This window comes from Aaosphaeria arxii (assembly GCF_010015735.1).
Source record: "Aaosphaeria arxii CBS 175.79 unplaced genomic scaffold BU24scaffold_9, whole genome shotgun sequence".
NCBI classification, from domain to species: Eukaryota; Fungi; Ascomycota; class Dothideomycetes; order Pleosporales; genus Aaosphaeria; species Aaosphaeria arxii.
In genome coordinates this window covers 1-26,927 of record NW_022983482.1, presented here as the reverse complement: position 1 = coordinate 26,927, position 26,927 = coordinate 1, and the positions used below count along the sequence as shown (strand labels likewise).

Below are 26,927 nucleotides of genomic sequence, written 5' to 3'. Positions count from 1 at the left end.
TTCATCAAATGCGATTAAGGTTACCTCCATGACAGCTCCGTTCGTGAATTATATACAGTTGAATGATGACTCTGGCGACGAGCCTTCGCTTCCGAGAAAGTACTTCCACTAGACTCGACCTGGCGCGGTCCGATTTGAAAGTTGAGTCCTTGGGGTTTCGGAGGCTGTGTGATGCATATTTAATTGTCACCACTTTTGTCAAACCTTCTTTCTCATTATCACAATCTCGTTGTGTTTCTCAATATGCACCCAAAAGCGGGTTGTCACGCCAAGGATTGTACCTGCGTCTGAAACCATCCTCATACAGATTGAGCATCAAATCGCAACCAGAATACTAATTATGACGACCTCCTTCTATCGTTCACCCCACTTCCTTTGGTTGACAACCGCTGTCAAAAAATGTTCCGTCGCACTGATAGCCTCCTTCTGTAGCACAGCGTACGTCGTACGGCGCCTGATTTTACTGCTCAATGGCGAACTTTCCAATGCCTTTGTTGAACGGTTTTCTGCATTCCCTCACATCAGACGCAGATTATCGCCACTCTCCTCCCATTGATTTATTCATGAGCTTTACGACTCATGTCCATGCAAAGTTAATCCTGTGTCCTGGTTACAGGATTCCAGAAAAACGTTTGATGTCTGAGCTAACACGACCTGCACGTTGCCGTCTCGTGCATGCTCTCGCCTATCTCTCCAGATTCGGAGTTATTCTCCACGACCGTGTATGAGGCCCTAGCGAGCTTGACTCGAACTGGCCTCTCAATGTGTCTTAACTTGGCGTGCTATGTTTCGTGCCTGACTTATTGAACTTTGGTGCCTTCAAATATCGTTTCAGCTATTCATCATCGACACATTCTATCGATAGGGGCACGGATGTGATGGCGTCGCTGAACCATAGATCGGACCGCATTTGCGGTCATGTACAAGAGCATGCCCATGCCTTCTTGTTTGCCATGGGAACGCCAATCTGAGAATCTGAAAGCTCGCACCCATTTTTTGTTTCTCTCGTACCTTTCAGTCCTCGTCGACTTTGCGGAGTCATCATGGCGGACGAGATGATCAGTTTGGACACGTCCAAGTTCGCGCCTGGTGCCGAACAGCTGAGGCAGGACGTGGCAATAGGAGTCTCGATCGCGATGACACTTACTGGAAGTGAGTGCCCCCTTTCCCTTGCTTCATTGCTTGATGTGGTCTCTCTAACATTTCACCAGTGGTATGTGTTGCATTGCGAGTCTTCACACGTGCATACATTGTTCGCAATATGGGAACAGAGGATATAGTTATGATCATTGCCGCAGTAGGTTCACATTGGATACATTTTTCGTAATGTTCGCTTACTCGATAGGCCTTGACATTTGCCCTTACTCTAGAATTTCTCGTAGGCGCACGAAAGTATCTGATGGGATTCAGTGGGATGTCCTTGACACCCTTGATGATGGAAAGGAATATTCAAGTATGAGGATAGTTCCTTGAGTTTTTACGTCTCTAATACGATCCAGATGATCCTTGCTATGGTTGTTACTTATAAGATGGTGGTCACACTCGTAAAGATATCAATTTTGATCATCTATCTGCGTTTAGGTATGTTGAACATTCCGATCATGGATCTGTTGCTTATGATATACTTAGCTGTCATCAAAATCTTTGAAAGACTTTGCAAAGGCACGATAATTCTGCTAGCAACGTGGCAGTTGATCGTCACCATCGTGGTGCCCGCGCAGTGTACACCCCTCGAAAAGCTTTGGGATTTCACAGGCCAAGTCAAGGGCACCTGTATCAATGCTAATGCATTCTATCACGGTAGGGTTGATTCTTTCTACACCATTGATCGACGCTGATAATCTCAATACAGTTACCTCTGCATTTCACATTGTCATGGATCTATGGATCCTCGTCCTGCCCATCAAGTTCGTGCTCGCGATCCCCCGCCCTCCCCGCGAAAAACTTGCGCTGTACTTTGTTTTTGGCTTGGGTTTCTTCAGCATGGTCGCATCCATCATAAGGCTGCAATACCTGCGCCAGTTTACCCTCTCTAGTGACCCATTTTACGATTCATTGCCCATAAACATGTGGTCGTTGATCGAAGTCAACATCGGCATACTCTGCGCTTCACTGCCCACCTTGAAGCCCCTCGTATCAAAAGCGCAGCGCACCCGGACTCGAGAAGTCTTGAATCAGCACAATCATACTTGGAAAAGCGATAGCACAGGTCGAAGTTCTACAACCAAAGGCCCACGTATAGTACACGCAAAAGAAGTGTCTGTCTCATCTCCGCTTTCGTTCAGGTCGCAAAGTTCTTGGCCTTCGTCTATAAGTGGGAAAGCCTCAACCTTCGCTTCATCCTTAAAAAGCGCGAAAAGTTCTATCTTCTCTGTGTCATTGCGCAGTAGCAGAGAGCCTCCTTCTGACGAGGAAGTAGAGCTGGTGGGTTTGGACGTACCTCCACCAGTCCCGCCCAAGGATGACCCTCCCTCCTATTCGCGCTCCCCGACACTCAATACGCCGACTATCATCCAACCCAAGAAGCAGCTACAGCCCTCCCAAAAGAGCTCGATAGAGACCCTCAATGATGCTTATAGGGAGCTGGAGCAGACGTTACAACTTCCTGCAACCGTATACACGCCTCCTCGCTGAAGCAAAGCATCATTGCTTTTGTGTTTGTATACTATCCCACTTGACCTCAGGCATGTCACCAGCGACGCCACCGATTTCATTATCAGCAGTAAATATTTACACGAGATCACGAATCCAATCCAGATATACCCCAGAAACCCCAGCGTCTCAAATGCCGATCCTAGGCGGAGAGACATGGGGTACTGATTAGAGTGCAACGTCTCTTCCAGAATCTAACCCTGGCCTTCTGATCATGCAGGGTACTTCTCCAATATGAACGGCTGAATGCGCTCCAAACAACCGTTTCAAAGGTTGCAGATGTCGCAGAGGCGACGTCTGTATCCAAGGAGAGATAAGACATTTATTGGCGGACTGGGTATTCGATGCCGATACTCATCGATTCAGACTGATCTTATCGGATTTGGAGGCTTCAGGTGTCACGTCGCGAGAAGCCAGCCAGCGCATGGCAGGGATTGGAATGTTGCAAGGGCTAAAGGACATCCAGCAACCCGGGCACTCTATCTGGTTACCACAAGGCCAATGAGACGCGCATACTTGCGTGCAGGCTCCTTCACATCGGATGTGATATGTTGCGTTCTGTGCAACCGATCGTCCTAGAGCCTGTTCACGGTCACGCTCCACTTATCCTGCTAATGTGGAGCTAACACACCCTGTTGCTTAAATCATTCCTCATTTATTGTTTTTGATGCACAAGGTTTGTCGTTCTTCTTCTCACTGACATCGTTGACATCACGCACTTAGTGATTTGAAGCATAGTTAGATGTTTATTGACAGTCTTGTCCTTTGTTTTTAGCGCGTGGTACAAGTCTTTATTCTACGTACACCTTCCTCGCTACTCCGTACAGTAATTGTATACTTGGTTTCACCAGTAGCTATTTCCCAAATGAATGACCTCAATATACGGATCCGCGCAACATGAACTGCGAACTATACGTCTCTAGCTCGGACGAAGCACAATCTAGCTCGGCGCCTACGCAACTATCGATCTGCACGTCTCACAGACTATGTCGCACTGCCATGTGTTCGCTACCATCACAATATAAAGAGTCAGGCACCTCCTTACAATGCATTCATTCCGACGAATTTGTTCTCCCCTGTTCCACACTATGTTTTCCTTTTTGACTTACCTGGCATTGACGCTTGTGTTACCATTATTGACCACCGCCGTCCCCCCTGCAAGGCATGACAAACGCTCAGTTGTCGAGAGATCGGGTGTGTTATACAATGTCTTCGAACATGCAAAGACGGGAGCTCGCATTGAATTCGTCAATAACTCTGGAATATGCGAAACTACGCCTGGCGTTAAGCAATATTCCGGTTACTTGTCCGTGGGTGAAAACATGAACATGTGGTTTTGGTACGTGCAATCGTCCCTTGCATCTCGTGTAACATTCTAATTATTGTCCCAGGTTCTTCGAGGCGCGGCAAAATCCAGAAACTGCACCTCTCGCAGCATGGTTCAATGGAGGTCCGGGATGTTCCTCCATGATCGGTCTCTTCCAGGAGAATGGTCCTTGCAAGTTTGAAGTCGGCGTCAAGAATACCGTTCCTGTCAATAACACCCATAGCTTCAACAATTATGCTAACATGATCTATATCGATCAGCCGATCGGCGTTGGTTTCTCTTATGGAACAAACAACGTGACTTCCACCGTCACTGCTGCGCCTTACGTCTGGAAGCTAATCCAAGCCTTCTATACATCATTCCCACAGTACAAATCCCGCGACTTCGGCATCTTCACCGAGTCCTACGGTGGCCACTACGGCCCCGATTTCGCGAAATACGTCCAAGACCAGAACGCAGCAAAGGTCGGGGAACCAATCAACATCGTAGCCCTGGGTATCAACAACGGCTGGCATGATGCCGCAATCCAAGAACCAGCCTACATATCCTACTCCTACAACAACAGCCACCGGCCCATTATCAGCAAAACACAATACGACCGCTACATGAGCAGATACGAGGACTACTGTCTCCCTGACATCCAAGCTTGTGCAAGAACGGGAAGTAATACAGACTGCCAAAATGCAGATCGGGCGTGCTACGCGATAGTTGAACGGCCGCTGTACTCCGCCGCGGATTATGATGTCTACGACATTAGAGCGCCGAGTAATAACCCCGAGCCGCCGTCTAATTATAAGAAATATCTCGAAGATCCGACAGTCGTGAAGGCGATTGGTGCGCAGAGTTCATACCAGGAATGTCCGACGGCGGCATATAACAAGTTCACTTCATCAGGTGACGGTACGTTGTGTCGAACTGTCGTTTTGAGATTAAGAACTAACAATCGAAAGGTCCTCGATCATTCATGTCACAGCTAAGCTCTGTCGTCTCGTCAGGTGTAACGACGCTGATATGGGCTGGTGATGCTGATTGGATTTGTAATTGGTATGGCGTCTTCGACGTTGCGAACTCCATACTGTACCCAGAACAAGATGCGTTCAAGTCGAAGCCTCTCGCGCCCTACAAATTCAATGGTAACGATGTAGGTGCATATAAGACGGAGGGTAGTTTGAGCTTCTTAAGGGTGTATAACGCGGGTCATGAGGTTATGTACTATCGTAAGTCCGCCGACGATTGTCTTTGAAAGGGAATTCGCTAACAGGAGACAGAACCCGAATTATCGCTACACGTCTTCAAGCAAACCATGCAGAAAGGCGCGATTGTATCGCGGAGAGGCTTAAGCCCTTGATAGGATTCTTAGATATGTGCATGTACAACGTTCCCTTCATCCTCCCATCGTGGCGCCTATCATCATTTACAAATGAGAACATCGTGACGTTTCCTTTCACACTACCGAAGCTAACTCTACACATACTTGAGACCAAACGGTGGGGACTTCACAACCACCCAATCATCCTCGACCTCCCTATCTCCAAATATCTTTAATCCCCTTGTAATGATCGTGTAGTTACCCTCAGGCACCCTCGTCCCATCCCCCGTGGTCCCAGTAAAGCTACCCCAGATCGCTATACCGCGCTGCTTGTACTCCCAGGGAAAACCCTGCAAACTTCCCAAATTCCTCCCGGGCGTCGTTTCGTTCGATCCCTCCGCCGTGCCGTTACCAACATCGACGGACCAGATCTGAACGTCAAGGTACGCTGTCCCGAAGGACAGCGGACCAAACCAGTTGGGATAGTGGAACTTGTCCCAGTCCTCTTCGCTCTCGGACATCACGAATTCATATCCTGGCTCGATTGGGATTGACTCGCTGTTGCTGGTGGCGGAGTAGGTTGTCTCGAAGATGGGTACAGAGCGCATGTCGGTTGCGACGCCCATGTACGGGATACTAAGGGCGTCGCCGTTGGTGCCGGAGATTTTGATGAAGCCTGAGTAGACTGGGAGCTGCTCTGCATCTAAGCCTGCGGGTGGATCAAATTCCACAGAAATCTTCGCCTCGGAGCCGGCGCTTATGGTGATGTCCGTGGAGGATAGGGAGACGCTTGCGTTGGCGACGAAGGTGTTGAGTTCGGCAGCTTCAGATGGGTTTCTTCCGTCGTTGAAGGTGTTGAATGCGACTGCGCCTTCGTGAGAGATTGTGTACGTTATGTCCTTCTCGCCAACGTTTTTGATGGTGAATTCGCGGGATCCATCGAAGTTTGCAGTGTCATTGAGATTGAACTTCGAAACACTGACCAAAGTACTCGAACGAGCGGCATTGTACGCCTGCACAAGGCCACCACCCTGCTGTATGATCGGAGCCAGAACAGGCTCCTTCGCTCCATTCTTAGACCACTGGATTGGCTTCGCGGTACTGCTGAGTAGATTTCGGATCTCTGCCACGCTTGGCTTGCCCCGTGCCTCCATGATCAAGGCGATGATGCTTGCTACCAAAGGCGTCGACATCGAAGTTCCTGAAATCACGGCATATTTTCCCTTCTCTTCGGGATAGACGGACAGAATCGTGCCACCTGGTGCCGAGATGTCGGGCTTGATGTCCAGTTCGAACGTGGGCCCCCAGTTGCTGAAAGTGCTCATTGTGCCGCCTACATCGTTGGGCACCGCGTCGACATACTCTTTGGTGTAATTCGGATCGGTGATCTTGATAGTGACGTTTCCAATGGCTGCAGCGGCATATAGCTGTTCTGCTACATCTACAGGAATGGTTCCTACGCCGAGCAGCTCAGGGTCATCTGGTCGAGGAGTGGCATCGAGAAAGTTCGCACTAAGGTTACAATGTTAGCATAAATTGCCTGCTTGCGCTCTGGTAGTTTGTTCATACTCCTTTCCGTCAGGATTATAGATTAAAACGTGCTTCGAGCCAGTCAAAGTCGCAGTCCGAACGACGCCCCAATCGGCGCAGTTGGGTGTGCTCTTAACCAAGACGACTGATCCGGTGAGGTTGCCGACACCAGTTTCGTCCCCGCACACTATTTTATCGGCGATAACTAGTGGCATGGTAACATTGCCCCAGTTTGAAGGTTTTCCCGGTCTCCATCCGAAGGTCTTCGAGGTCCCGTTGGCGATAGAATAGGTTGCGTCGACGAAGACACGAGGAACTTCATCCGTCTCAGTAGAACCAACGCCCAAGCCCTCATGGCTTGTTGCTGGCTGTCCTACATTGAACGGCCCATGAGTCCCGTCGTTGCCATTGGCAAAAGTGAAGATGACACCCTTCTCAGATAGCCGATCAGCAAGGACTGCCATCAAAGTCTCAGACCAACCACTTTCTTCGCTGAAAGAGGCGGTGATGATGTTGTTTCCATCTTCAAAGGCTCGGTTCACACCCGCAGCAATGATATCCGTCCTCGTACCGCCCGCACAGCTAAAAACACGATACGCGCCGAGCTCGACACCAGGCGTGGCACCAATGAAGCCAAGCTCGTTCTCTTGCGCCGCTATGATGCCAGCGACATGAGTTCCATGGCCATCGCAGGTCTCGTATGGGTCGTCATCAGGCTTTTCATCATTGCCAGATTGGTAGTCGTCACCAACGAAGTCGTATCCACGAGCTACGAGATAACCCGGACCGAAGCCACCCCCAAGGGCAGGATGAAGGTAGTCGATTCCGCCATCAATGATACCAACTTTAATACCTTTTCCCGTGATGTTCTCCGCGTGGAGCATGTCGACTTGCGTCATGACGTGAGGTGCGAACCCTCCGGCCTTTGCATTTGCGACACGAGCTTCTACTTCTGCTGGCAGGTTGCCGTTGCCGTTTCCTTGCCAGATGACCTTGTCTTTCGGCTTTTGGATTTCCTCGATTGGCCAAACGTTCTTGACTGAGGGTATCTTGGCGAGCTCGCTGAGTGGATCTTCGCCCAGGGCTCCTGCTTCAAATTTGTAAGACGCCGCTCTAAAGAGCTCGCTCTCTGTCTTTAGGATTGGGGTTGCTTGGATTCCATCTCTTTTCAAATGGCTGGAGAAGTGATCATGATTCTGGGAAGGATTTTCAGTGGATGTACAAATGATTTAAAGAGAAGACTCACAGCATTGTCTTGAAACTCAACTAAGAATCTCCCGGGTATGATAGTAGATGATACTACACTCGCGGTTGCTGCAATAGCTAGCAGGTTGGTACATAGCGACCGAACGGACATAGAGCCCATGATGTAAATTAACGAGTGTGTATGATAAGCAATGACGAGCGAATGCGATCCTCAAATGTGAAGATGAAGATATCGAACTCATGGAATCGAGGACGCGATGTTCATATATGTATCTTTAACGACTACATATGGACCCTAGGTGCGATGCTATTCCACGGCATTGGCTCCAGATCATGCGTGTGAGTTCACGGGAAGCTCATGCGTGCATGCTGTAATGGTGCGAGCAGGGCTGATCATACCAAGTAGGTAAAAGGAGGTGGTTTGCCTTACAACCTCATGAGCGGAGGATTCTATGCCGGCAAATTACCTGAATTGAGCGGTTTCGCCAAGAGCTCTATATTGTGATGTACTGCGATGTGAGATGAACGAAGGTACTCTGTGGATTACACATGATTCGGTATCGAAGACCCACCGAGCGAAAATCGAGCTCATAGTTTTTGGATATTCTTGATCACATGGTGGGTGCCTTAGACGTAACGCGCGTTTCGTCCTGTCGTTTTGTTGTCAGGCCGAATGGACTGAGGATCAAAGGATTCAAGATGTTGGAGCATAGGCGAGCCATTACGTGTGCATTAAAGCTTTTCGCGGACCGGGGCAAGCCAAGAAGCATATGTCGAGACGATATTTATCCTAAAGATTCTTAGCGAATCCTACGTTTCTCGTACTGCAGTTCGAGCTGCAGCTTGTTGTGACTATATTAAGACAATCCGCGCGTTCTCATACGTGACGCAGTCTTGTTCCCACGAGGCCACGAAATATCGATCTGAAAATGTTGACAGAGCTCCACTGCTGAAAGTTTCTGCTTCTCGACTTACGGACGTTACATCGAGGAGAAAATTGTTAGATACACTTACACTTGAAGTAGGAATCCCACACCACGAGTACGCCTACGCGAATGCCTGGTTTGTGTGAGATTTGAAGACTGCACGGCCACACCATTACCCGACCAAAAACACAGAACGCAAAATGAGTATCCACTACGCGTCCATCGTCGTGGCCTCGTGCGATGTCTTATAGAGATGCCTTTTTGAGAGACAACAAGTGAAAATCTGCTTGTCCCGAAGCAGTAAATTCGGAGGATGGCTGCTGATCAGTTACCATACCTTGGAGTTCGCGGGTGAAATCACACAGGACACCTACAAGTAGAAAGTCCCCAACTTGTCTCTAGCGAGGAACCATTATTCTGGGAAGTAATAGTCATGGGGATTACCATATTAATCATGGAAACATACACACTAAGCAAGCCTTCGTAGAAGGATCCTTGTACAACACGAACCCCCTGTCTTGACTCTTCCCACCCGGCAGTTCGCCGCTCCCGACTCGTGCGAATTCCATCGTGCCGCCAATCTTCCTCGTACCCACCTGTTTGGACCCACTTCGCAGGGTTTCCTGATGATGCACATGGAAGCCATCCGAGATGTAGGGACTTTGAATAAATCGAACCTCTTTCATCCATGTGTTAGAGTTTTTTTTTTGCTACATTATTTTCAAGTCTCCAGTTGACGGATTCTTTGAATCGATTGAAATGATTGACTACGTAGTAATTGGTGCATAGATCAACCTGGCGAATGATACGTCCCAATATTTACTCATCGTTAAATGTTGATCTTCGTTCTTTGGATATTCCATACGGCATGCCCGAATCTAGAAGCCAACTTCCTTTGTTTCAACAGGCTGGCCTTTGAGCGGCAGCCACCCGAACCGACAACAATACTAAGCTATCTTGTACCTCCACAAAACAATACTAAAGAAATTCGAAGCTAACGATGGAGGGTCATATATAATGTGAACTCTTGAACAGCTACTTCGCTATCGTTACTTCGTCCCGTCTGTGATCGATGAGCTTGAACATGCCCCAAAAAGAAGAAGTCAAGTCCAAAACCGCCGGTGAGGATTATCGCAAGGTATGGGGCGATTACGATCTCAGCACGGACAAGCCCGGTGAGCGCGACGAAACCGGTGTCAATAGAAAGGACGTTGCCAATACGTATGTTGTTCCCGCTCCATGTTCCAATATCAACACCTGACGGATCAATTGAGATACTACGACCTCGTCACGGATAACTATGTGGGAGGCTGGAATGAACGCTTCCACTACTGTACCTTCGAGCCGGGAGAGTCGTGGGACGTGGCGATGGCTCGTCATGAGCATTACATGGCGATGCTATGCGAGATGAAACCTGGCATGAAGGTTCTCGACGCTGGCTGTGGAATCGGTGCGCCAGCAAGGGAGATTTGCATGTTCACCAAAGCGCATGTCACTGGGATCACACTGAGTCCTTATCATTATGCCTGGGCGACAGATGCTGCGAAGCAGAAAGGGTTATGGGGACAAGGCGATGGGCAATGCGAATTCGTTCAGGGAGACTTTCAGGTCAGTAAGATTGACATGTGGCGCCGAATGCTGCTAAGGTTATCTCGCAGAAAATGCCATTCGCCGACGAATCTTTCGATCGGGTTTACGCAATGGAGGCGACTTGTTACTCTCGCCCACTCTCTGCTGTCTATAGAGAGATCTTCCGCGTGCTAAAACCGGGTGGCATTTTTGGCACCTACGAATGGAGTCTCACAGAGAAGTATGACGACAGCGATCCGAAGCATCGAGAGATCAGAAACAGCATCGAGCGTGGTGGAGGAGTAGTATACCTGAACAATCCAAAGGAGATCGAAGATGCACTGAAAGAAGCGGGCTTGGAGATATTGCATCACGAGGATCTAGCTCTGAAATCAAGAGTTCCTTGGTGGTAAGCACTCTGAACAATTTCTAATATCATCTTCTAGTTGTGGTGCAATTAATCTCACCGAAATCAGGTATCCCATGGCCGGGCAGACCGAGTACGCGACAGCTTGGGAAGATTGGATTAAGACGTTTCGTATGAAGTCAGGAATGGTATCCTTTGGGTACTTCGTCCATTGGCTCTTCTGTAAGACGGGAATCTGGCCCGATGCAAGACGCGAAGCCCTCAATACTTGCGTCCAATGCGCCTGGGGAAATAAAGATGGCGGTATCACGGGGACTTTCTCGCCTTTCATGATGTTTGTTGTCAAAAGGCCTGAAGTTTGATTAGAAAGGCATTCTGGTCGAGGACTTGAAATTCGGCATACTGTTGCTCTTGAACGGCTGTTTGCATTTTTCATAGTGTCCATAGAGTCGTTCTACAAACTTTTGGACCGATCCAAGCATACAAACATGTGTGGAAAAAAGTCTTCCAAGCATCAGAAGATAGCCCCGGTATCAGTCGCTGATGAAATTGGGTTTCCTACTTTTGGCCTTCCCAGCTCCAGCCAATGGGCTTTTATCCTGTGCAGGCCGATGCATCGCTCAAAAGAGTTCTACTGTGAATATTTGACAGAAGAACGCCTTGAGAGATATGCAAATAAGGACATCTCACATGAACTTTTTGTCTCCTATTTGGCCCTAGCAAAGTTGTCGAGTTTTCAGCATCATTGACCAAAATGATGGTGCACCTGGCTGCCTGGCAGAACATAGTATTAGTAAGATTGAAGAAGCGTGGAAGCTATTTTGGTAGAAATCGGTGGCCATACATATGAGCAATATTAAGAATGCTTTGAAAGTGTGAAAATCTAATTGATATGTAGTCGAATAGATGACGCAACTACACCATGTCTAGTCTATGATAATCTAGAGAACCCTAAGACTTCACCCGACTCCCGTGTATGCATATTCAATAGAACCCTTCCCTCAGTTATGTGCGAGCTTGCTGGCTGGTGGTGTCATGAGCTTGCCCTTGTTGACCTTCTTGACATAATCCTTGATTTGCTTTCGAATTTGATCAGCTTGGTTTTTCTTTGTCTGGTCTTGTGCCCAGTAATGTGTGACCGGCTGATTCCAACGAGCAGGCCAGTAGTCAATCTGGTTGCGATAATGGCGATCTTCGTCACCAAGAATTTTGTCCACGTCTCTGTCACCCCCAACCCAAAAATGTTTGACCACGGTCACGTCTTTTGGGTTTGTGATTTGTTCCATATCAGGCCTTCTATCCCCCATCAAAGTAAGTCTTTTCGTCTTCCTCTTATCAATGACATTGAATAGTGCCCACGGTTTCTTAGCATAATTTTGCTTTTTAACCTCAGGATAAGGGTCGTCTTGAACCAGCGCTGCGTAACTACGACGCGAAATTTCCAATTAGCAACAGACATAATTTTTCCAATTTTCCGTGGGGAATCAATAGAAGGGGACTTACTATAAGGAGTGGTAAAGGATGAGCTTAGTGGCATCCACAGATTTGCCTGTACTGGAATGATCTACCAAGAGAAATCTATTAATCTCCATACCACCTGGAACTCCTACAGTACCATCTTCGTCTATTGCTAGAAACTTTGGACGTAGGTATCGACCGTAGTAATCGGCTAGAACAGCTCCTTTCTTGCCCCAGTCGTTTCCAGGTAGTTTGCCGTAATTGTCGGGGTCAGCTTCACGGGATGCCTCAGCGACCCCCTCATATCTCCTGGCTTTGCTGATAGGAAGTGCTCCCATTCGAGGGTGGTCGAAGCAGTACTTCATATAACTTAAAACAAAATTAGCTTATTCTACATTGAGAATTTAACCAAAAAAAGTCTTGCCAAAAATGTTCTTACCTCCCACTATTGCCAACGAAAATGACGAAGTCTCGTGGCCGCAAGTGTCTCACAAGCTCATCACAAATCTCTTTAATGAATCCAAGATGCTTATCTTTGAATTTTGTGGGAACACGCTTCTCAAGCTCTCTTTTCGTGTTCGTGTTTTGCGGCGGCGGTGGTGGCGGCGGTCCAGCGTCCTTCACAGGGGGTGCTTTTTTGAACCTGATTTTCCGATTGTATTCTTCTTCACTGTCATCGTCATAACCGATCCATTTCTCACCATCAGGGTTTGTTCTGCTGTCTGATTACATTATTAGATGGCATAGCGCACATTCTTCCGGGCAAAGAACGTACAGATGTGAGCGACTTCGCTCTGATCTTCCACCAATTTGAGGTCCGTCGGATCGTGTTCCACCGGATTGGCATGGACCAGTTTCAACAGGATTATGAGTGCGGTCAAGAGACCAGACTTTCGAGTAACCATGGCGAGATATATGTCAAATGCTTCGAAGGAGATTGCTTTATTAACGTGATTTTACAATGAGTGGGATAGAGTATACATCTTAGGCAGCACGGCAATGCAGACTTTATAAACACTGAGTACTCTCTCATTACATCTACATCTAAAGAAGAGAATAATCTGGCCACGAGATAAAACGGTCAAAAGAAACAAAGCAAGAAATGTGGCATGAATAAGAGGACAAGCGTACCTCTTTGGTACATACTTTCGCCCGGACTGGATAGCACGGCAATAATGTGAATGCAGAGGGGATACAATGGTGGACACGTACGGGTTTCGCGCACCACCGAGGAACTTCTGGAGCTCGGAAGGAGGCTGGTCGCATTGAGAGCCTGCTATAATAGCGTAATCCGTTGTGTTCGGATTGAAATAGAACATAGGAACAGATTGAAGAATCGGACGGAGATAATGTGTACCTGTTTGGTCAAGACATTCAACATGGCTGCGTCAGCCAATTGGAATCATACTAGTAGATACAATTATCAATAGACCAGTAGGGCGTCGGTACGCACTCGGGCGAAGGCGTGTGGCGTAGAGGTCGTCCGTAACATGCTGGGAGTTCCATTATGATTTTCGGGCAACTATGAGGTCTCTTCTGAACTTTCATGCTGAGCTGATGCTGCCGACAAATAACTAGTCATTGTATAAAGGACATAGTGTATCGTATTTGAGAGCACGTGAACCTGATAGCAACCGGGAATGCAGTTCCTAATCGAATTCAATATGAGCCGGATCCTATGGGTGCACTCAGTGCATAGGTTTTTCTTTTTGTTTCTTTTCTGCCCTAACCGCAAGACTGGGGTTGTGATTGTGTATCTCGGGGGTTACATGGGGCGTTGGGCGGTTGATGTACTCATCGCCCAGCTTCATTTGGTGGTGAGGTAATTGACACTGAGTCTGCCCCAACATGGGTGTGTAAACCGAGTTCTTGTTTGTCGTGTTCATGATGGCTAGGTGTCAGATGTACTCCGTAGGGCGTTCGCTATAAGTCTTTCATCAATATGGTCACATTGCTTTCAGAAGCATACACAGTATAACTCTACCCTCCTTGGCAATCGGTCATATCCTGGCACATGCAAGGCTCATCAGTGTTTTCGAATTTACAAAGTGGTAAACTTGAATTAGCATTTATATTTCCTCTATGAACGATATGGAGAATAGTTGATTCCAAGTGATAAAGCGTAGATATTTGTAGGTGTCTACTCTGTACACTCCCAAGAGAATCCTCCAATTATATCGATCGCTCTGGCGCACAATCAAATTGGACACCGATATGCTTTGATAAGAACAAATGTGCCAGTCGCATTGGCTTTTTGAACGAGGTCACACGCAGCCTTGAGCCACAGTGGTAACCAAGGAATACATCATTGAGGATATGGGTGCTGGGCGTGTTGGTTTGTAGTTGCCCGGAATGTGCGGCTTGATAAATGGGAGTCCAAAGCGAAGGCAGCGCCTTCCTCTCACCGTTCACATGCAGCTACGCCCCATGTGCCACAACAACGCCCCGGGCCTATCGCACGACTCAATGTATTCACAGATCCACCTTAGTCGATCAGTCATCACCTTATACTTCCTGTGGCTCGTATCTGGATTCAGCAATTTGAAACTATTGTTACCTATCACGGGCTGATAGCACCCTTTCACGAGTACCCTACTTCGCCATGGTCAATCGACTGGGCGAACTTCACACTCCTCCAAAGTACATATTCATCCTCGGTTGGCTACGGCCATCTCTGGCTCTTCTTTTCGCCACCTGCCTGACACCTGTCATCGTTGTGTTTGCTGTGGTCACTAAGCTCTATTACTTCATTCCCTTATTGTTACGATGGCGACGAAGAAGGCCAGATGGAAGAGAAATCCATTCGCAGTACCGTAAGCAACGGGAGAAGTTCAACATATGATGATAAATGTATCATTGACGAACATGTCTAGAGGTGAACGGTGAAGACTACGATGGTGTGGTTGTGGAGTCGGACGACTACAACTGCTGAATCAAGTCTCTCAACAAAATCCGCGGCGAAGAGCATATCGACGGATCCCTGATAATTCTAAGAGGCCGCGTCGAGGAAGAGAATTTGGTTCAATGGAAAGCATAGAACATGGTCGTGTAGTATTAGGCCAGCCTTTCCGGGTATTGGAACAATGCGAAAATTCAATGGCAGGCGACAGGAGTCCTACGTAAATCTACAATGCCACTTGAACTAATCATTGAACCGTCAGTGTTCTCTTCAGTAAGCAACGGGGCAAGACTATCTATCAAGCGGGTGTATGCTTGGGTTAGAACCATTGTGTGCTCGTTACCCCGTCGAATCCAAGACTTGATGTATTTGCTGCTCCTTCGAACATCGCCTCTTACTACCGTTTCAGAGCAGCTCTGCCGCGATTAGTTCAAATGAACATTCCTTCATGCTTACAGCTAAGCGCATCTCCATTAGTACGAGAAGCGGTCTAACGCAATACGTTGCCCTACTTGGGCGCGCTGTATGTGTTATCTGTAGGTGCGGGCAGATCAGGTTCCGGAAAAACCGCCCGTCGCCCTGACAGAGGTTCTTCCGGGCGTATTATCTGACATTGATTATTCGACGCCACCCTATGACTACCATTCCAATGTCCGAATACCCATTGCCCGACTTGGCGGTGTTTGAGGTAATTGCAGATTTCGTGCGTAACGCTGGTCGAAAAGCCAGCCATTCCTCTTCACTTGGGCTAATAGTAATGTACCTACACTACCTATTAAATAATAATGAAAGCCCAATCTCTACAGCTACAATTTTAATCAGTTACTCCAAAGACCGCATTGTATTCGCTAATCACAAAACTCATCAAGAACGTCCAGATATTTGGAACCAAGTGGCGGGTGGAAAAGTAATGTGCTTGTCCTAAAGTCTTTTCTCGAAAACACTGGCCCCGCTTGTTCGACTTGCGCTAATGCGCACGAGGTTCTGCTCGAGGTCATAGTATTCGAGATCGGGTTGACCTCTATTTTGCTGCTAGTAAACATAGTCTCCTTGAGCTAGGTCGATACTTTTTAAACGATTGACAATCCTGAAACTTACTCTAATCGTTTCAAATTACCGCTTCTTGCAATCTCGATTTATTTGCCTTATGATCACGTACGCTTGCGCCCGGGAACTCCGTAGACTGCAAGGTGAACACAAGGCGAATCCCGTACTGAAAACAAAGCTTTATTTGGTTCGAAACCCGATCAATGGTCAACAAATCAGCTCTCCTTGTGGAAGAACTACTGTATTCATGGATAGCCAGACAGATGGTATCCATGAGAAGGGAGGCCATCCAGATCGCCTTGAAGGAGTAACAGATGTCCGAGCTACTCAACCCATCTAAATCACAGCAGCATTGCTCTGCGACTAGGTAAGTTTGCTTCCCCGGTACGGTATGTATTATCTGATGATTGACTGGTAACGTAGTGCATCAGTCGTTGGCCGGGCCGGTAAGCTCCATGTAGCGATGTCACTACTGCAACGCAGGACTCATTTTCTCCAATATTATAACAGATTTGGGCGTGTGATGCGAACGGTCGTAATAAGATCGTTTCGACCTTTGATGCATTCTTCGTGTAACGCAGTAATCGACGGGCTGCCACAATGGATCAACAATCAAATACCTACAGAAAAGCATACCAGTAGAAGCGGTTTTAAGTTTCAAAGTTTTGCTCTGATACTACCAAAGTAACTACTCTCAAATCTCCAACCTTCTGGTCAAAATCTTGACTCTGATACAACCTCGTCCAGGCGGGAAACGATTAAAGATAACACTGATAGCGTTGCCACACCAACAACCAAGTACAACGTAGTACCCAGTACAGGGCAAATCAAGTTGCATTCAAGGTTACTCAGTCTGTAAGTGGTTTGAGTCATACATTCTTAAGCATCTCCCCACCCTACACAAAACACACTATCATCTTCTGCCCATTCACCCAAATTCTGCTCAGTCAAACGATCGTCAACTTACACTCTTTTCACAAAGATATCTGCATCCCATGGTTCAAAATTTACAAACTATACTAAAAAAATAAACATGGCAAAGGCATTAGATTTGAAACAGAGGCTTCGTTCTTACGTGTACGAAATGCTGATCAACTTTGGCTTTGACGAAACCGCCTCCAAGCCACTTACTGGTAAGTCAACTCTGTACTGAGATAGCCGCTTATACTGAAAGCATTCAGCCAACTTGGTTCATTTGCTGAATGATAAGAAAACTGTACTCCGGCTTGCGCCACCGATAAAGGACTATAATGTACTAGAGGATTTCAAGCATATCTCCGTCGTATATAAATCTTCTCACGGCAGCCATACTTCAGTAAACCTTGTTTACCGCAACTTTAAGATGATCGAAGGGTATGCATACAATACACTTGAGGCTGCCAAGAAAGATTTCATCCGGAGTGTTGGGGATGCAATTGCCCAGTCTATCGATGAATCGTAGATTGGAAACGAGGACATCACGAGAAAATGGTTGCACTACAACGTAACAATGAAATCAGACGAGTTTTGCTTCATGCGAGTGATTATCCTTGAGAATTGGCTGTTCAAATGGTGGACTGAGTGGAGAAGAGTGATGTGAGAACTCGCCCATGTCATGTGAATGATAGTAGAAATTAGATATTGAAACTATTCGTCTGCTACTCGGTGGAAAGAGATGGTGCGGTTGTTCTGCAGATATAATCATTATTTTACTATAACTTCCTTCTCTTCTCAATCGTGAATTAGTGCCTCCTGTGCTATTATTAGATCCTGTAACTGCCGGATCATGTCTCGCTGAGAGCGAATGACACTTTGTTGGGAAAGAATAGTTTCTTGCTGAACTTGGATTGTCTTCGCATCTAACGCCATTATTTCACTATACGTTTCCCTCATCGTGGCCTGCTCGTCTCTTTGGATTTCCTTTGCGACGTTGATTTCACTATTCGGCTCCAAGTCTTCTGCGTGCTGTACCTTGATGTTTTCAGGGGGTTGAAGCACTTTTTCCGACAATGGTCAGTCTAACGACCCAGTTTGGTAGATGGATAGGCTTACCTTTGCCCGTGATTTCGTTATTCCATCGGGTAGTTTGGTTGTCAGGCACGGCGGAGTAGCTGAGAGACTCTTCGCACACCTGAAAGATTCTTCTACCGTATATGTCGGCATTTAAAGAGATGAAGACATAAGAGCATGTCCGTGAAGCTTGAAGAACAAGTAGAGCTAGGAGAACCTGTCTTTGCGCAAATGTAAGAGGTTGTTTTGTAGTGTCCAACCCGTTCGCCATTGTATGGAATGCACAATATTGACCATCCCATAATGATCGATATGGTTTAAGTATGCGAACTGTCGGTGCATTTAGAGGTGGCACTTGTGATAGCAATAACTTGGATTATCTACAGGGATGTGCCAATGATGGTGTCTTGTCTTCGAACTGCTCCCTGTTTGGGGATCGATCGGCGCTACTTTGGCCTCATGAGCAAGTCGCATGAACACCACACAATCAACCAACCACACCACCTCCTCTTTAAACGACCTCAGCCTTCAGCATTCACAGCTTTTCCTACTGCCAGATGATAAAATGATCCTTCACATTGCACGTCCCCCCGCTTCGACAAAGGATCTCACACCCTTATGGCTCGGGAGCTAGATGGTGATGTGATGATGCTGTTGTTCTCTCTGTTACTGTCGATTTCATTTTCGCTCCAAAAGCAGTGAGATTATAGTTTTAAGGGTTAAACCATAGTTCAACTATGTAAGCAATAGTTGGAATGGTACAAAGTGTCAACATGGCAGCGGCACGGCCCGTACGAAGGTTCACAGCCTCTTTTCAGATCATGGCCCGCCTTCAACTTCTATTACATCATTGGCTCAATTTACTTCCTAGTAATATCGAAAGCCCAGAAAACACAGGCAGCCTAATCTTCAAGGTCCTGTCTTGTAAAGGAGGCTATGTTCGTACATACAGAAGAGCGAAATGGTTGAATGTAGTAAAAATAAACGAGTGACTAGGCACCTATGATATACGAAAACCGTGTACACGCCCCTCCTAGGTGACTGGCTGACAATGTAACAAACGCAAAAGAACCGCTCAACCTCACGCATTCCATGGATCTTTTGCAAAACCCCACGACAAAACTTCGAGACGATGAAAAATTGATAATAGAGGAGCTGCTGTCCTTGTCTCCAACCGAACATGTGAATGCAATTAGTGCCGGCCTTGCTGAGCGCCAGAATCTCTGCAGTGTCTGCACAGCCGCGACCGATCAGATCTCCGACTTTATCTTTTCTTTTGACAGACCATTGGAGGAGAGACCCAAGCCGGACCCATTATGGCCACTCGAACACAATCTCAACAGCCTTCGCGCCGTATTCGACGGATTTCGCGTGCTTCCACCTGAAACAGTTGGAGTTCACGCCGACGATAAGTTGCCACCAGATATTGTCCTGCATCACAGGGAAGCAAAGACCATCTTAAACTCTGCGCGACATTGCGCACTATGTCAGCTCATCAAGGTTGCCATCGTTATGGATACCTCGCGCAAGCGTGGATTTCCCTATGATAGCCCCAAGAGTCGGCTACAACATGTTTTTGGGCTTTTGCGAGGAGAAGAACATGGCTTTATGCTCCACTCGGCTCTACTCGAGCTATGGCATAGCAAAGATCCCATTTTCTTGCACCTTTCCGACATCAATAAGTTCGGCCAGGACAGTAAGGATTTCAATAAGTTTACGCTCGACAGTATTCGCATCGTGTGGCAGAGGCCCCAAGAGGCACATCAAGATGACAGGCGGAATGTTGTTTATACAATGCTTAATACCTTTCTTCCCACAGGTACGTGTATTTTGATGCTAGTCATGCATTTATTGACAATAATGCACAGCCTGCAATGAAGACGTGAAGCCATATATTGCTGGCCGGCCACCTATCCGGAGTTCGGCCTCTTTACAATCCTTTGATATCATTAGAACTTGGATGCAACAATGCAAAGAGGGTCACTCATGGTGTATGAAGTCCATAGGAAGAGACATATTAGATCCTTCGGAATTTTTCGAACTTCCTACCCGACTCATCGATACTGGGCAGCCGGGTAGTACCTCTGAGCCAAGATTGATTGATACAAAAGGATATCCAGCAGGACAGTGGGTGGCTTTGAGCCATTGCTGGGGCGAACCGAAGAATCATCCGTTAATGACAACCACCAAAAACATTCAAGACCACATGAAGTGTATATCGTTCTCTAGCTTACCAAAAACCTTCGTCGATGCAATTATTGTGACGCGAGCTTTGGGTTTGCGTTACTTGTGGATTGATTCATTATGCATTATCCAGGACAGCGAAGAGGACTGGCTTGCCGAGTCCAAAGATATGGGCCTCATATACGAGCAAGCAGTACTTACTATCGCCGCAACGGGTGCGAAGGACTCTACAAAGGGGCTATTCTTGCCACGCGACTACGGCTGTCTGCCCATCCTATCGGTTCCTGTTCCCCTCATACGAAAACAAGCGGACGGAGGCAGACCATGTATAATTGGAAAATACAACATCGCAATTGAATGGCGACAAGAGCCTTTTATACAACCGATGCACCCGTCATTCAGCCCCTTAGCAGCTCGGGGCTGGGCAACGCAGGAGTGGATTCTCTCGAGACGGACAGTCCACTTCCTTCCTGATGGTATGTCATGGGTGTGTCGTACGAAGCAGGAAGACGAATCCGGGCGTATGATCCTAGGCCATCGGCTCTCAGAACCGGAATGGTGCACTGAATGGGGCCGTATCATATCCGATCACTCTTTGCGGTCATTCACATACATCAAAGATCGGTTGATCTCGTTGGAGGGCCTCGCGCGATCAATCGTGAAGACGAAGGGATATACCCGGATTGATCTGAAGACTTTGCAGATAGCTCCATGGGTCGGGAATCAAGACTACTGGTTTGGTACATGGGTGAACGACATGCCGGAACATTTGTTATGGAGTCCAGTATTTGTCGATAATAAGCTTGTGGAATTTCCGACGTGGTCTTGGGCATCGCATTCCGGACCGGTTTGGTTCAGATTCCTTGAATTCGATAAAAAGAGGGAGGACTTCGAGTTTCATACGAATTGTAGCATTATAGGATGCGATACCGACTCAGGCGCGTTAAGTATCAGGGCGAAGAAGTACAGGATCGACACGTTTCTTAAAAGAAGGATGGAGGAGTCTTATACATCGTACCGGGAGGTGAAGACAGTTGATTATCGCGCGGCGAATCAGCCAGGTTATCATATCGAGCGGGCGGAAAATGAGCCACATGGCTGGGCGGTTTTTGATGATGGTAAGGAGCTTGGTGGGACGGAGACGCTGTATTTCCTTGATCTAGCTACCGCAACCTATTACACCGAACCTCAGAGCGTGCAATGGGGGTTGTTGCTTGTGGAGAGCAAAAACGGCATCTTTGAGCGAACAGGATTAGCCACAATTTGGGATAGACAGTGGATGGAAGAGGCTACAGAGGCTGAGGTAGTCATTACTTAGATTTCTAATCAGTTCCTTTTGCCACAGAGTGGAGGCATCAATTTTAAATGTACGAGGTGTTGTTAGAGAGACAGCATACATTTAGTCGAGACAAAACTGAATGGATGTGAAATGTCAAATTCGGCTCGATTCTGACTGCTCGGCCTCCTGTAGCAGCTTTGTAAAGGCAGTATTTACAATAGATCTGCAACATCGTGCTGATTTTGCCATGGCACACTGTCATGAGGCTGAAAAGGAAATGCGAAAATGAAAATATCGGCTCTTGCATAAATCATCATAGAAGACCGTAAGCCCCAGGAACTCTTCCCCAATCCCTCCTACGAAGTGCCAGAACATCCAACAAAGTTGTTCCCGCTAGCACCAGTGTGCGTAATTTCACCAGCGCGAGCACCGTTCTTGTTGATTACAACACGATCAGGGCCCGGGGATCCTTCATTGAATCAGTATATGATTGCCATTCTTCAAGATACTCTATGGAACTTACCACCAGTGTAGGTTTTACCACTAGACAGGATTGGGAACTCGTAGTAGGGCCCAGCGATAGCGAAGTTGAAGTCCTCGTAGTTGTTGTAGACATGTGGATAGGTCGAACTGCCTGCGTGTCCACCGTTCTTGACGTAGTTTGCTGGTTGCACATTAGTGAATAGTTTTACATACAGAATGGAAGTTGCTCGCGAGACACGTACCAGCAGCGCTACGTGCAGCAGAGAGGGTTGAAGAAGAATAGCAGACCGAGCCACATGTGGTAGCGCATTGTCTAGCCTCAAGAGTGTTCTCAATGGGAGAGGTGGTTGGGAGAGCGAGAGACAGAGGAGTCAACGCCAAAAGGAGAGCAGGAAGAAACTGCATGTCGGCGGTGTTATACTCAAATGAATGACGAACTCTGAGGCTTGACGGCTTTGTAGATTGTGAGCTGGCTGATGCTTAATTCTATGGGATCATCCCAATCTTATATCTCCTGCACTCGATACAGACATACACCTTGGGTCGGCATTCTCCGCCCAAGATCGACAGGACACCGCGGCTATTGCATTCGATCAAGGTCTATCAATCAACCCTGACCATGCATGGTAATATATCTCTCCTTAGAATATCATACTCTCGGTCTCACCTAACCTTGAATAGACCTCACCATCCGCCGACCATGGCCCACTCAGAAATCCAATTGGTGGCCCTTAAGATACTGTAAAGCACGAGTACTTTGAATCGACCAGTAAGCATCTCGCCTTATGAATCTTCTCGGCTTACCCCATTTCGGTCTGCGATACCGGGCCTCTCATCTTCAGCGCACGCCTCCCACGTTCGTCCTTACTATTCGTCAATAATCGCTGGCCGTGTTACCATCCGCATCTGCAGAGCATAAGCATCCAAATTCCCCGACCGCGCGTCACGTCACGGCCCTGCTTTCGAATAAGGAAGCTCAATGGTAGCGAGTCTTTGGATTGAACATGTGCGATAGGGATTGGCCGTGATTGACTTGGATTGAATTGAGCTGGTTTGGAGTTTGAATAGGGATCGTCAGGGTACATGCATAGATGGTTCCGGAGCTAGGCTTGTTTAGGAAGCTGTATTTGTGGGGGTTGTGTCTATGTTTGGTGGGGTATCAAGATGTGCGGGAGAGTAATCAAGATTAGATAACTAGAAGAGATGACCTTTACTTCGTTTGTACAGTATGAGAGGATCAAGAATGTGGGGAAAGGAACTATGCGCGATAAGTGGCATCTGAAGATGGTATACTTTGGTTTTATTATGGATTGAGGGGCAAGTTATGTTCAAAGGTATGTCTCTAGGGAATACATTTTATAACTGCATTGAATTTCTCATTGTGTGTTACTATATTATTAGTACTGCGTTATCTGGAATCTTTTTTAGGAATAATGTAGACTGATGATTGTCGGAGAATTTACTGATATTGGTTCAGTCGGCGAAGTATATTATGCACTGGGATGACCGAAAGCAGTTTAACACCAGTCTCTTCGGACAAATCCAAATACATAGTCAATGTCCATGATTCTAATGTTGTCTAGGGTAGGCTTCGGAAAAACATTCTTTGCATGAGATGAGCTTTTTGATAACCGATATTGCGGGTGATTTGCCCAGAAGACAAACCGAAAGTACAACATGTGGTTCCGGACATTTGGTTCTTCATGAATATCACCTTTCTCTGTTGTTTAGCGATTTCAGAACTCAGAGGAAACAATCGGAACATCTTTATGCTGCCTATCTTGCGGCCAACAGGTGGTCGAGGGATGGCCTTTTTCCTCATTAGGTTGGTCGTTGCAAGTAGTACCGAAGGCGAGAACAGTTTCTGATTCAAGGTCTTAAATCAAGCCACATGCTCTGACCTCAGCTCACTCCTCCTCAATGACGCACTATATACTTGGGCTAACTACTCAACAGCCGGTTCTACCATTTATGAGAAATTAACGCTGGGCGTTAAATACTAGATGTACACATGAACATATCAGCCAGACTTGCATCTTTATGATGGCGTTGAACGAGATCTGGAACGTCGCGCTTTCAAGAGTAAAGTGCACGATGCCATGATAATTTGACCCACGTGCAAGAAGCTTATAATATAGATAAGTAGATTATCTCCTGATAGTTACTATTAAAAAGTTCCAATATGAATGAATGAGAAGCGAAGTGGAAACAGCGATAAAATGTTTCTCCTTGCTGACTTCGGATCGGGCCGGTGCCACAAAATATGTGGCGGTGGATAGAGCGCATCCTCAAAACAAATTTACGCAAGCATTGCCACTTAATGCCAAAAGTTAACAATTTTTAAATTTAATTGTCGATAGTGAACCTCTTACTAGGGGATTTTGTAATATGGTATTCTATGTAAATTCGCCATTTTAGTAGTTCAGTATTTCACATTACAATTCGCTCAATAGAACTTTAATCTGTATTTGTTTGGTAATCTTTCCAATGTATTTATAGGTGGCACATTGAACGGATGTGAAATGTTCTGGTGTTTCATTTATTGTACTTTTGCTGTACTCGCGTTGAAGCCATCCTCATAAGCGGCTACTCCATTGCTGTGGAACAAAGTCAACATCCAATGATCGATTGTCGTCGAAACGATTACTAGGAGAAATCCTTAGGAGTCTCTGTTAAGAGGTGTATGCAAATTTCCTCTGTGCCGATATGTCAGTCATTGCCAGCCACAGATTGGTAGAGGTAATTACCTAGCAATTGCATGTGTACTGAAGGTAGCCATTGACAGTCTGAGCGCCGCAGGATCCACCTTGTCTTGCACAGAATGCGATGCAATTGGTAGTAGCTGAAATACCCGTGTAGGTTGCACCACAGGGAGCTGCTCTCTTGGGCGTGGAGGCTGCGGATACAGCAGTAGCGAGGGTAAGGACGATGATTGAGCAGACCTTCATTTTGCAAGGGGCTTAAATGAGGGATGTAATCGAAGCAGGGAGTTCTAAATGAAGAATTTTGATGGTGAAATGAATGAGTCAAGATAACGTCCTACCTCCTGCTGCTGCCAGGTGGTATATATAGGCATGTATGGAGCATACAGTCTACTACTTGGTGAAAGAAGTAGCCTTTGCTAGTTGAAACTTGAAAGTAGTTGCGACTTCGGACGTCATGCACTGACATCCTTTTTTTGTTCAATCGATAAAATGGACATGCCTATTGAACAGGCCCTGCCGTGGTATGCAATGCACTGAGTGGTTATCAGATCGTATTTTCCCGGGGGATCCTGTGGTTATGGGCGGATCAGATAACTATATTTCGAAGAAACCGCTGATTGTTGCTGGATATAGTATCGAGCCGATGCATAATTGCGTAAGTTAAGGTGGGGCGTCTCGTATTCCTCTCATGCTTGGAACTCAAAAGGTGAAATGGAACGCTTCACCTCAAGATTTCGGCGAGCGACATCCGTGTACAGTGGATCGAACAAAAGTGTAGATACATGCGGTTTCTGCCATGAAATTTCCAGGACGACGAAGGTGAGAGTGGCTCATATCGTGACGGTCCAATCCAGCCGCCGGATGACCGCGTTCGATTCTGTGCACATGCATTGAATCGAAGGATTGGACTCGTATTCATCCTCGTAAAAGTCGAAGAGCTTAAAGCAAAATGCTATTCTAGGGAATCATTAAATACCGAGGGCTGCGACGCTAACTCCTTGGAGCCTGCGATGTTTGTTCTTAGAGATCCACAGGGATGGAGTCTCGGTCTCCAGATTAACATATTGTAATCCTTTCTTGAGCTTTCTGTCAAGCATTGCCCCCCGGCGGCATGTACCTTGTCGGATTTTGTTTGCGATGCGGTGGAACCGTATGAAATCGTTTGAGTCATGTATCAACTTGTCTTCTGCCATTGTGTCTTGCAAGTGAAAATAAATCGCAGAATGCCTGGCTGTTAGACATTGTCCTGGGGACTGTCTTTATAAGAATGAAAAATCCGGGATGACAGTTGTCTGCCAACGGATACTAAGAGGACATTACAGTGAGGGATTATTCAACCCAAGAACTGAATTGCAGAACAGCATGACACTCTCAATATTCACCTCGTATGTAACCCTTATAGGTCGTTCAGCAGAACAAATACATCAGAAGGGACACGATCTGCTTCTGTGCCTCTCGGACGGTCATGCAGTAAGATGTAGGTAATGCAAAGTCTTATAATATGGTGCTGAGATATCGAACCACTGGATGAACCATTTGATAGGGCCATATGAAAAAGCTGACGAACTCGACAATATAAATAGTCTGACAGCAGTGGAGTGTTTCAATTCATGATCTTGTAATAGAGGAGTTCTTCAAAGCCGAAGTACTGTGTAAAGAACTGAAAACGAACATATTTTCGTACAGTCGAACATTTAAATGAATCAGTAAACGATATGCCACTGAATTGACACGAAGATGGGATAGTATAATAGTGATATTTTAAGTTAGGTAATTATTCTAGCAAAAGAACACCATTCTACGAATTTCCCCAAAACTGGTAAAATCGATACCAAACGAATCGCACGAACGAGACGAATCCAACGCACTACCTCCTCGCGCGTAGGGATAATGGTGGCACTGGCAAAAGAAGGTGGAGGGTCGCGAAACCGCGACGCGTCAAGCACGCGTGCGAGGACCGAACCTCAGGACAATGAGAATACGCGCCCTAAGGCCAA

The 26,927-nt window shown here is 46.8% G+C and overlaps 9 protein-coding genes across 9 annotated transcripts; 5 read left to right on the top strand and 4 right to left on the bottom strand.

Moving 5' to 3' along the window:
* Positions 1-1,076: 1,076 nt before the first annotated feature.
* BU24DRAFT_331012 (uncharacterized protein) lies at positions 1,077-2,184 on the top strand (the record flags this gene model as incomplete). Its single annotated transcript, XM_033523032.1, has 6 exons — positions 1,077-1,152; positions 1,212-1,297; positions 1,346-1,453; positions 1,500-1,581; positions 1,630-1,800; positions 1,853-2,184. Coding segments are annotated over 6 exons (855 nt in total), but the record flags the coding sequence as incomplete, so codon positions are not given.
* Positions 2,185-3,740: 1,556 nt separating this feature from the next.
* On the top strand, positions 3,741-5,327 carry BU24DRAFT_443641 (putative carboxypeptidase S1; the record flags this gene model as incomplete). Its single annotated transcript, XM_033530594.1, has 4 exons — positions 3,741-3,991; positions 4,044-4,879; positions 4,930-5,196; positions 5,248-5,327. 4 exons carry the CDS (start codon positions 3,741-3,743, stop codon positions 5,325-5,327), a joined length of 1,434 nt encoding a protein of 477 aa, XP_033379547.1.
* A 116-nt stretch (positions 5,328-5,443) lies between these two features.
* On the bottom strand, positions 5,444-8,184 carry BU24DRAFT_435756 (subtilisin-like protein; the record flags this gene model as incomplete). Its single annotated transcript, XM_033530118.1, has 3 exons — positions 5,444-6,800; positions 6,858-8,014; positions 8,065-8,184. 3 exons carry the CDS (start codon positions 8,182-8,184, stop codon positions 5,444-5,446), a joined length of 2,634 nt encoding a protein of 877 aa, XP_033379546.1.
* A 1,739-nt stretch (positions 8,185-9,923) lies between these two features.
* Positions 9,924-11,254, top strand: BU24DRAFT_485817 (sterol 24-C-methyltransferase). The gene is made up of 4 exons (XM_033533398.1): positions 9,924-10,171; positions 10,225-10,558; positions 10,609-10,928; positions 10,996-11,254. Exons 1-4 carry the CDS (start codon positions 10,023-10,025, stop codon positions 11,246-11,248), a joined length of 1,056 nt encoding a protein of 351 aa, XP_033379545.1. The 5' UTR covers positions 9,924-10,022; the 3' UTR covers positions 11,249-11,254.
* A 633-nt stretch (positions 11,255-11,887) lies between these two features.
* On the bottom strand, positions 11,888-13,304 carry BU24DRAFT_485811 (uncharacterized protein; the record flags this gene model as incomplete). The annotated part of the gene is made up of 4 exons (XM_033533397.1): positions 13,120-13,304; positions 12,784-13,066; positions 12,390-12,713; positions 11,888-12,311 (listed from the first exon to the last, which is right to left on the bottom strand). The coding sequence occupies exons 1-4, from the start codon at positions 13,247-13,249 to the stop codon at positions 11,888-11,890; spliced, it is 1,161 nt and encodes a 386-aa protein (XP_033379544.1). The 5' UTR covers positions 13,250-13,304.
* A 1,553-nt stretch (positions 13,305-14,857) lies between these two features.
* BU24DRAFT_495432 (uncharacterized protein) lies at positions 14,858-15,499 on the top strand. The gene is made up of 2 exons (XM_033534126.1): positions 14,858-15,157; positions 15,218-15,499. The coding sequence occupies exons 1-2, from the start codon at positions 14,947-14,949 to the stop codon at positions 15,274-15,276; spliced, it is 270 nt and encodes an 89-aa protein (XP_033379543.1). The 5' UTR covers positions 14,858-14,946; the 3' UTR covers positions 15,277-15,499.
* Positions 15,500-17,994: 2,495 nt separating this feature from the next.
* BU24DRAFT_426291 (uncharacterized protein) lies at positions 17,995-18,579 on the bottom strand. The gene is made up of 2 exons (XM_033528934.1): positions 18,322-18,579; positions 17,995-18,266 (listed from the first exon to the last, which is right to left on the bottom strand). The coding sequence occupies exons 1-2, from the start codon at positions 18,548-18,550 to the stop codon at positions 18,001-18,003; spliced, it is 495 nt and encodes a 164-aa protein (XP_033379542.1). The 5' UTR covers positions 18,551-18,579; the 3' UTR covers positions 17,995-18,000.
* Positions 18,580-19,340: 761 nt separating this feature from the next.
* BU24DRAFT_495429 (HET-domain-containing protein) lies at positions 19,341-21,781 on the top strand (the record flags this gene model as incomplete). Its single annotated transcript, XM_033534125.1, has 2 exons — positions 19,341-20,098; positions 20,148-21,781. Exons 1-2 carry the CDS (start codon positions 19,372-19,374, stop codon positions 21,779-21,781), a joined length of 2,361 nt encoding a protein of 786 aa, XP_033379541.1. The 5' UTR covers positions 19,341-19,371.
* Positions 21,782-22,064: 283 nt separating this feature from the next.
* BU24DRAFT_276712 (ribonuclease-domain-containing protein) lies at positions 22,065-22,874 on the bottom strand. The gene is made up of 3 exons (XM_033522657.1): positions 22,468-22,874; positions 22,266-22,406; positions 22,065-22,211 (listed from the first exon to the last, which is right to left on the bottom strand). The coding sequence occupies exons 1-3, from the start codon at positions 22,628-22,630 to the stop codon at positions 22,099-22,101; spliced, it is 417 nt and encodes a 138-aa protein (XP_033379540.1). The 5' UTR covers positions 22,631-22,874; the 3' UTR covers positions 22,065-22,098.
* Positions 22,875-26,927: the final 4,053 nt, after the last annotated feature.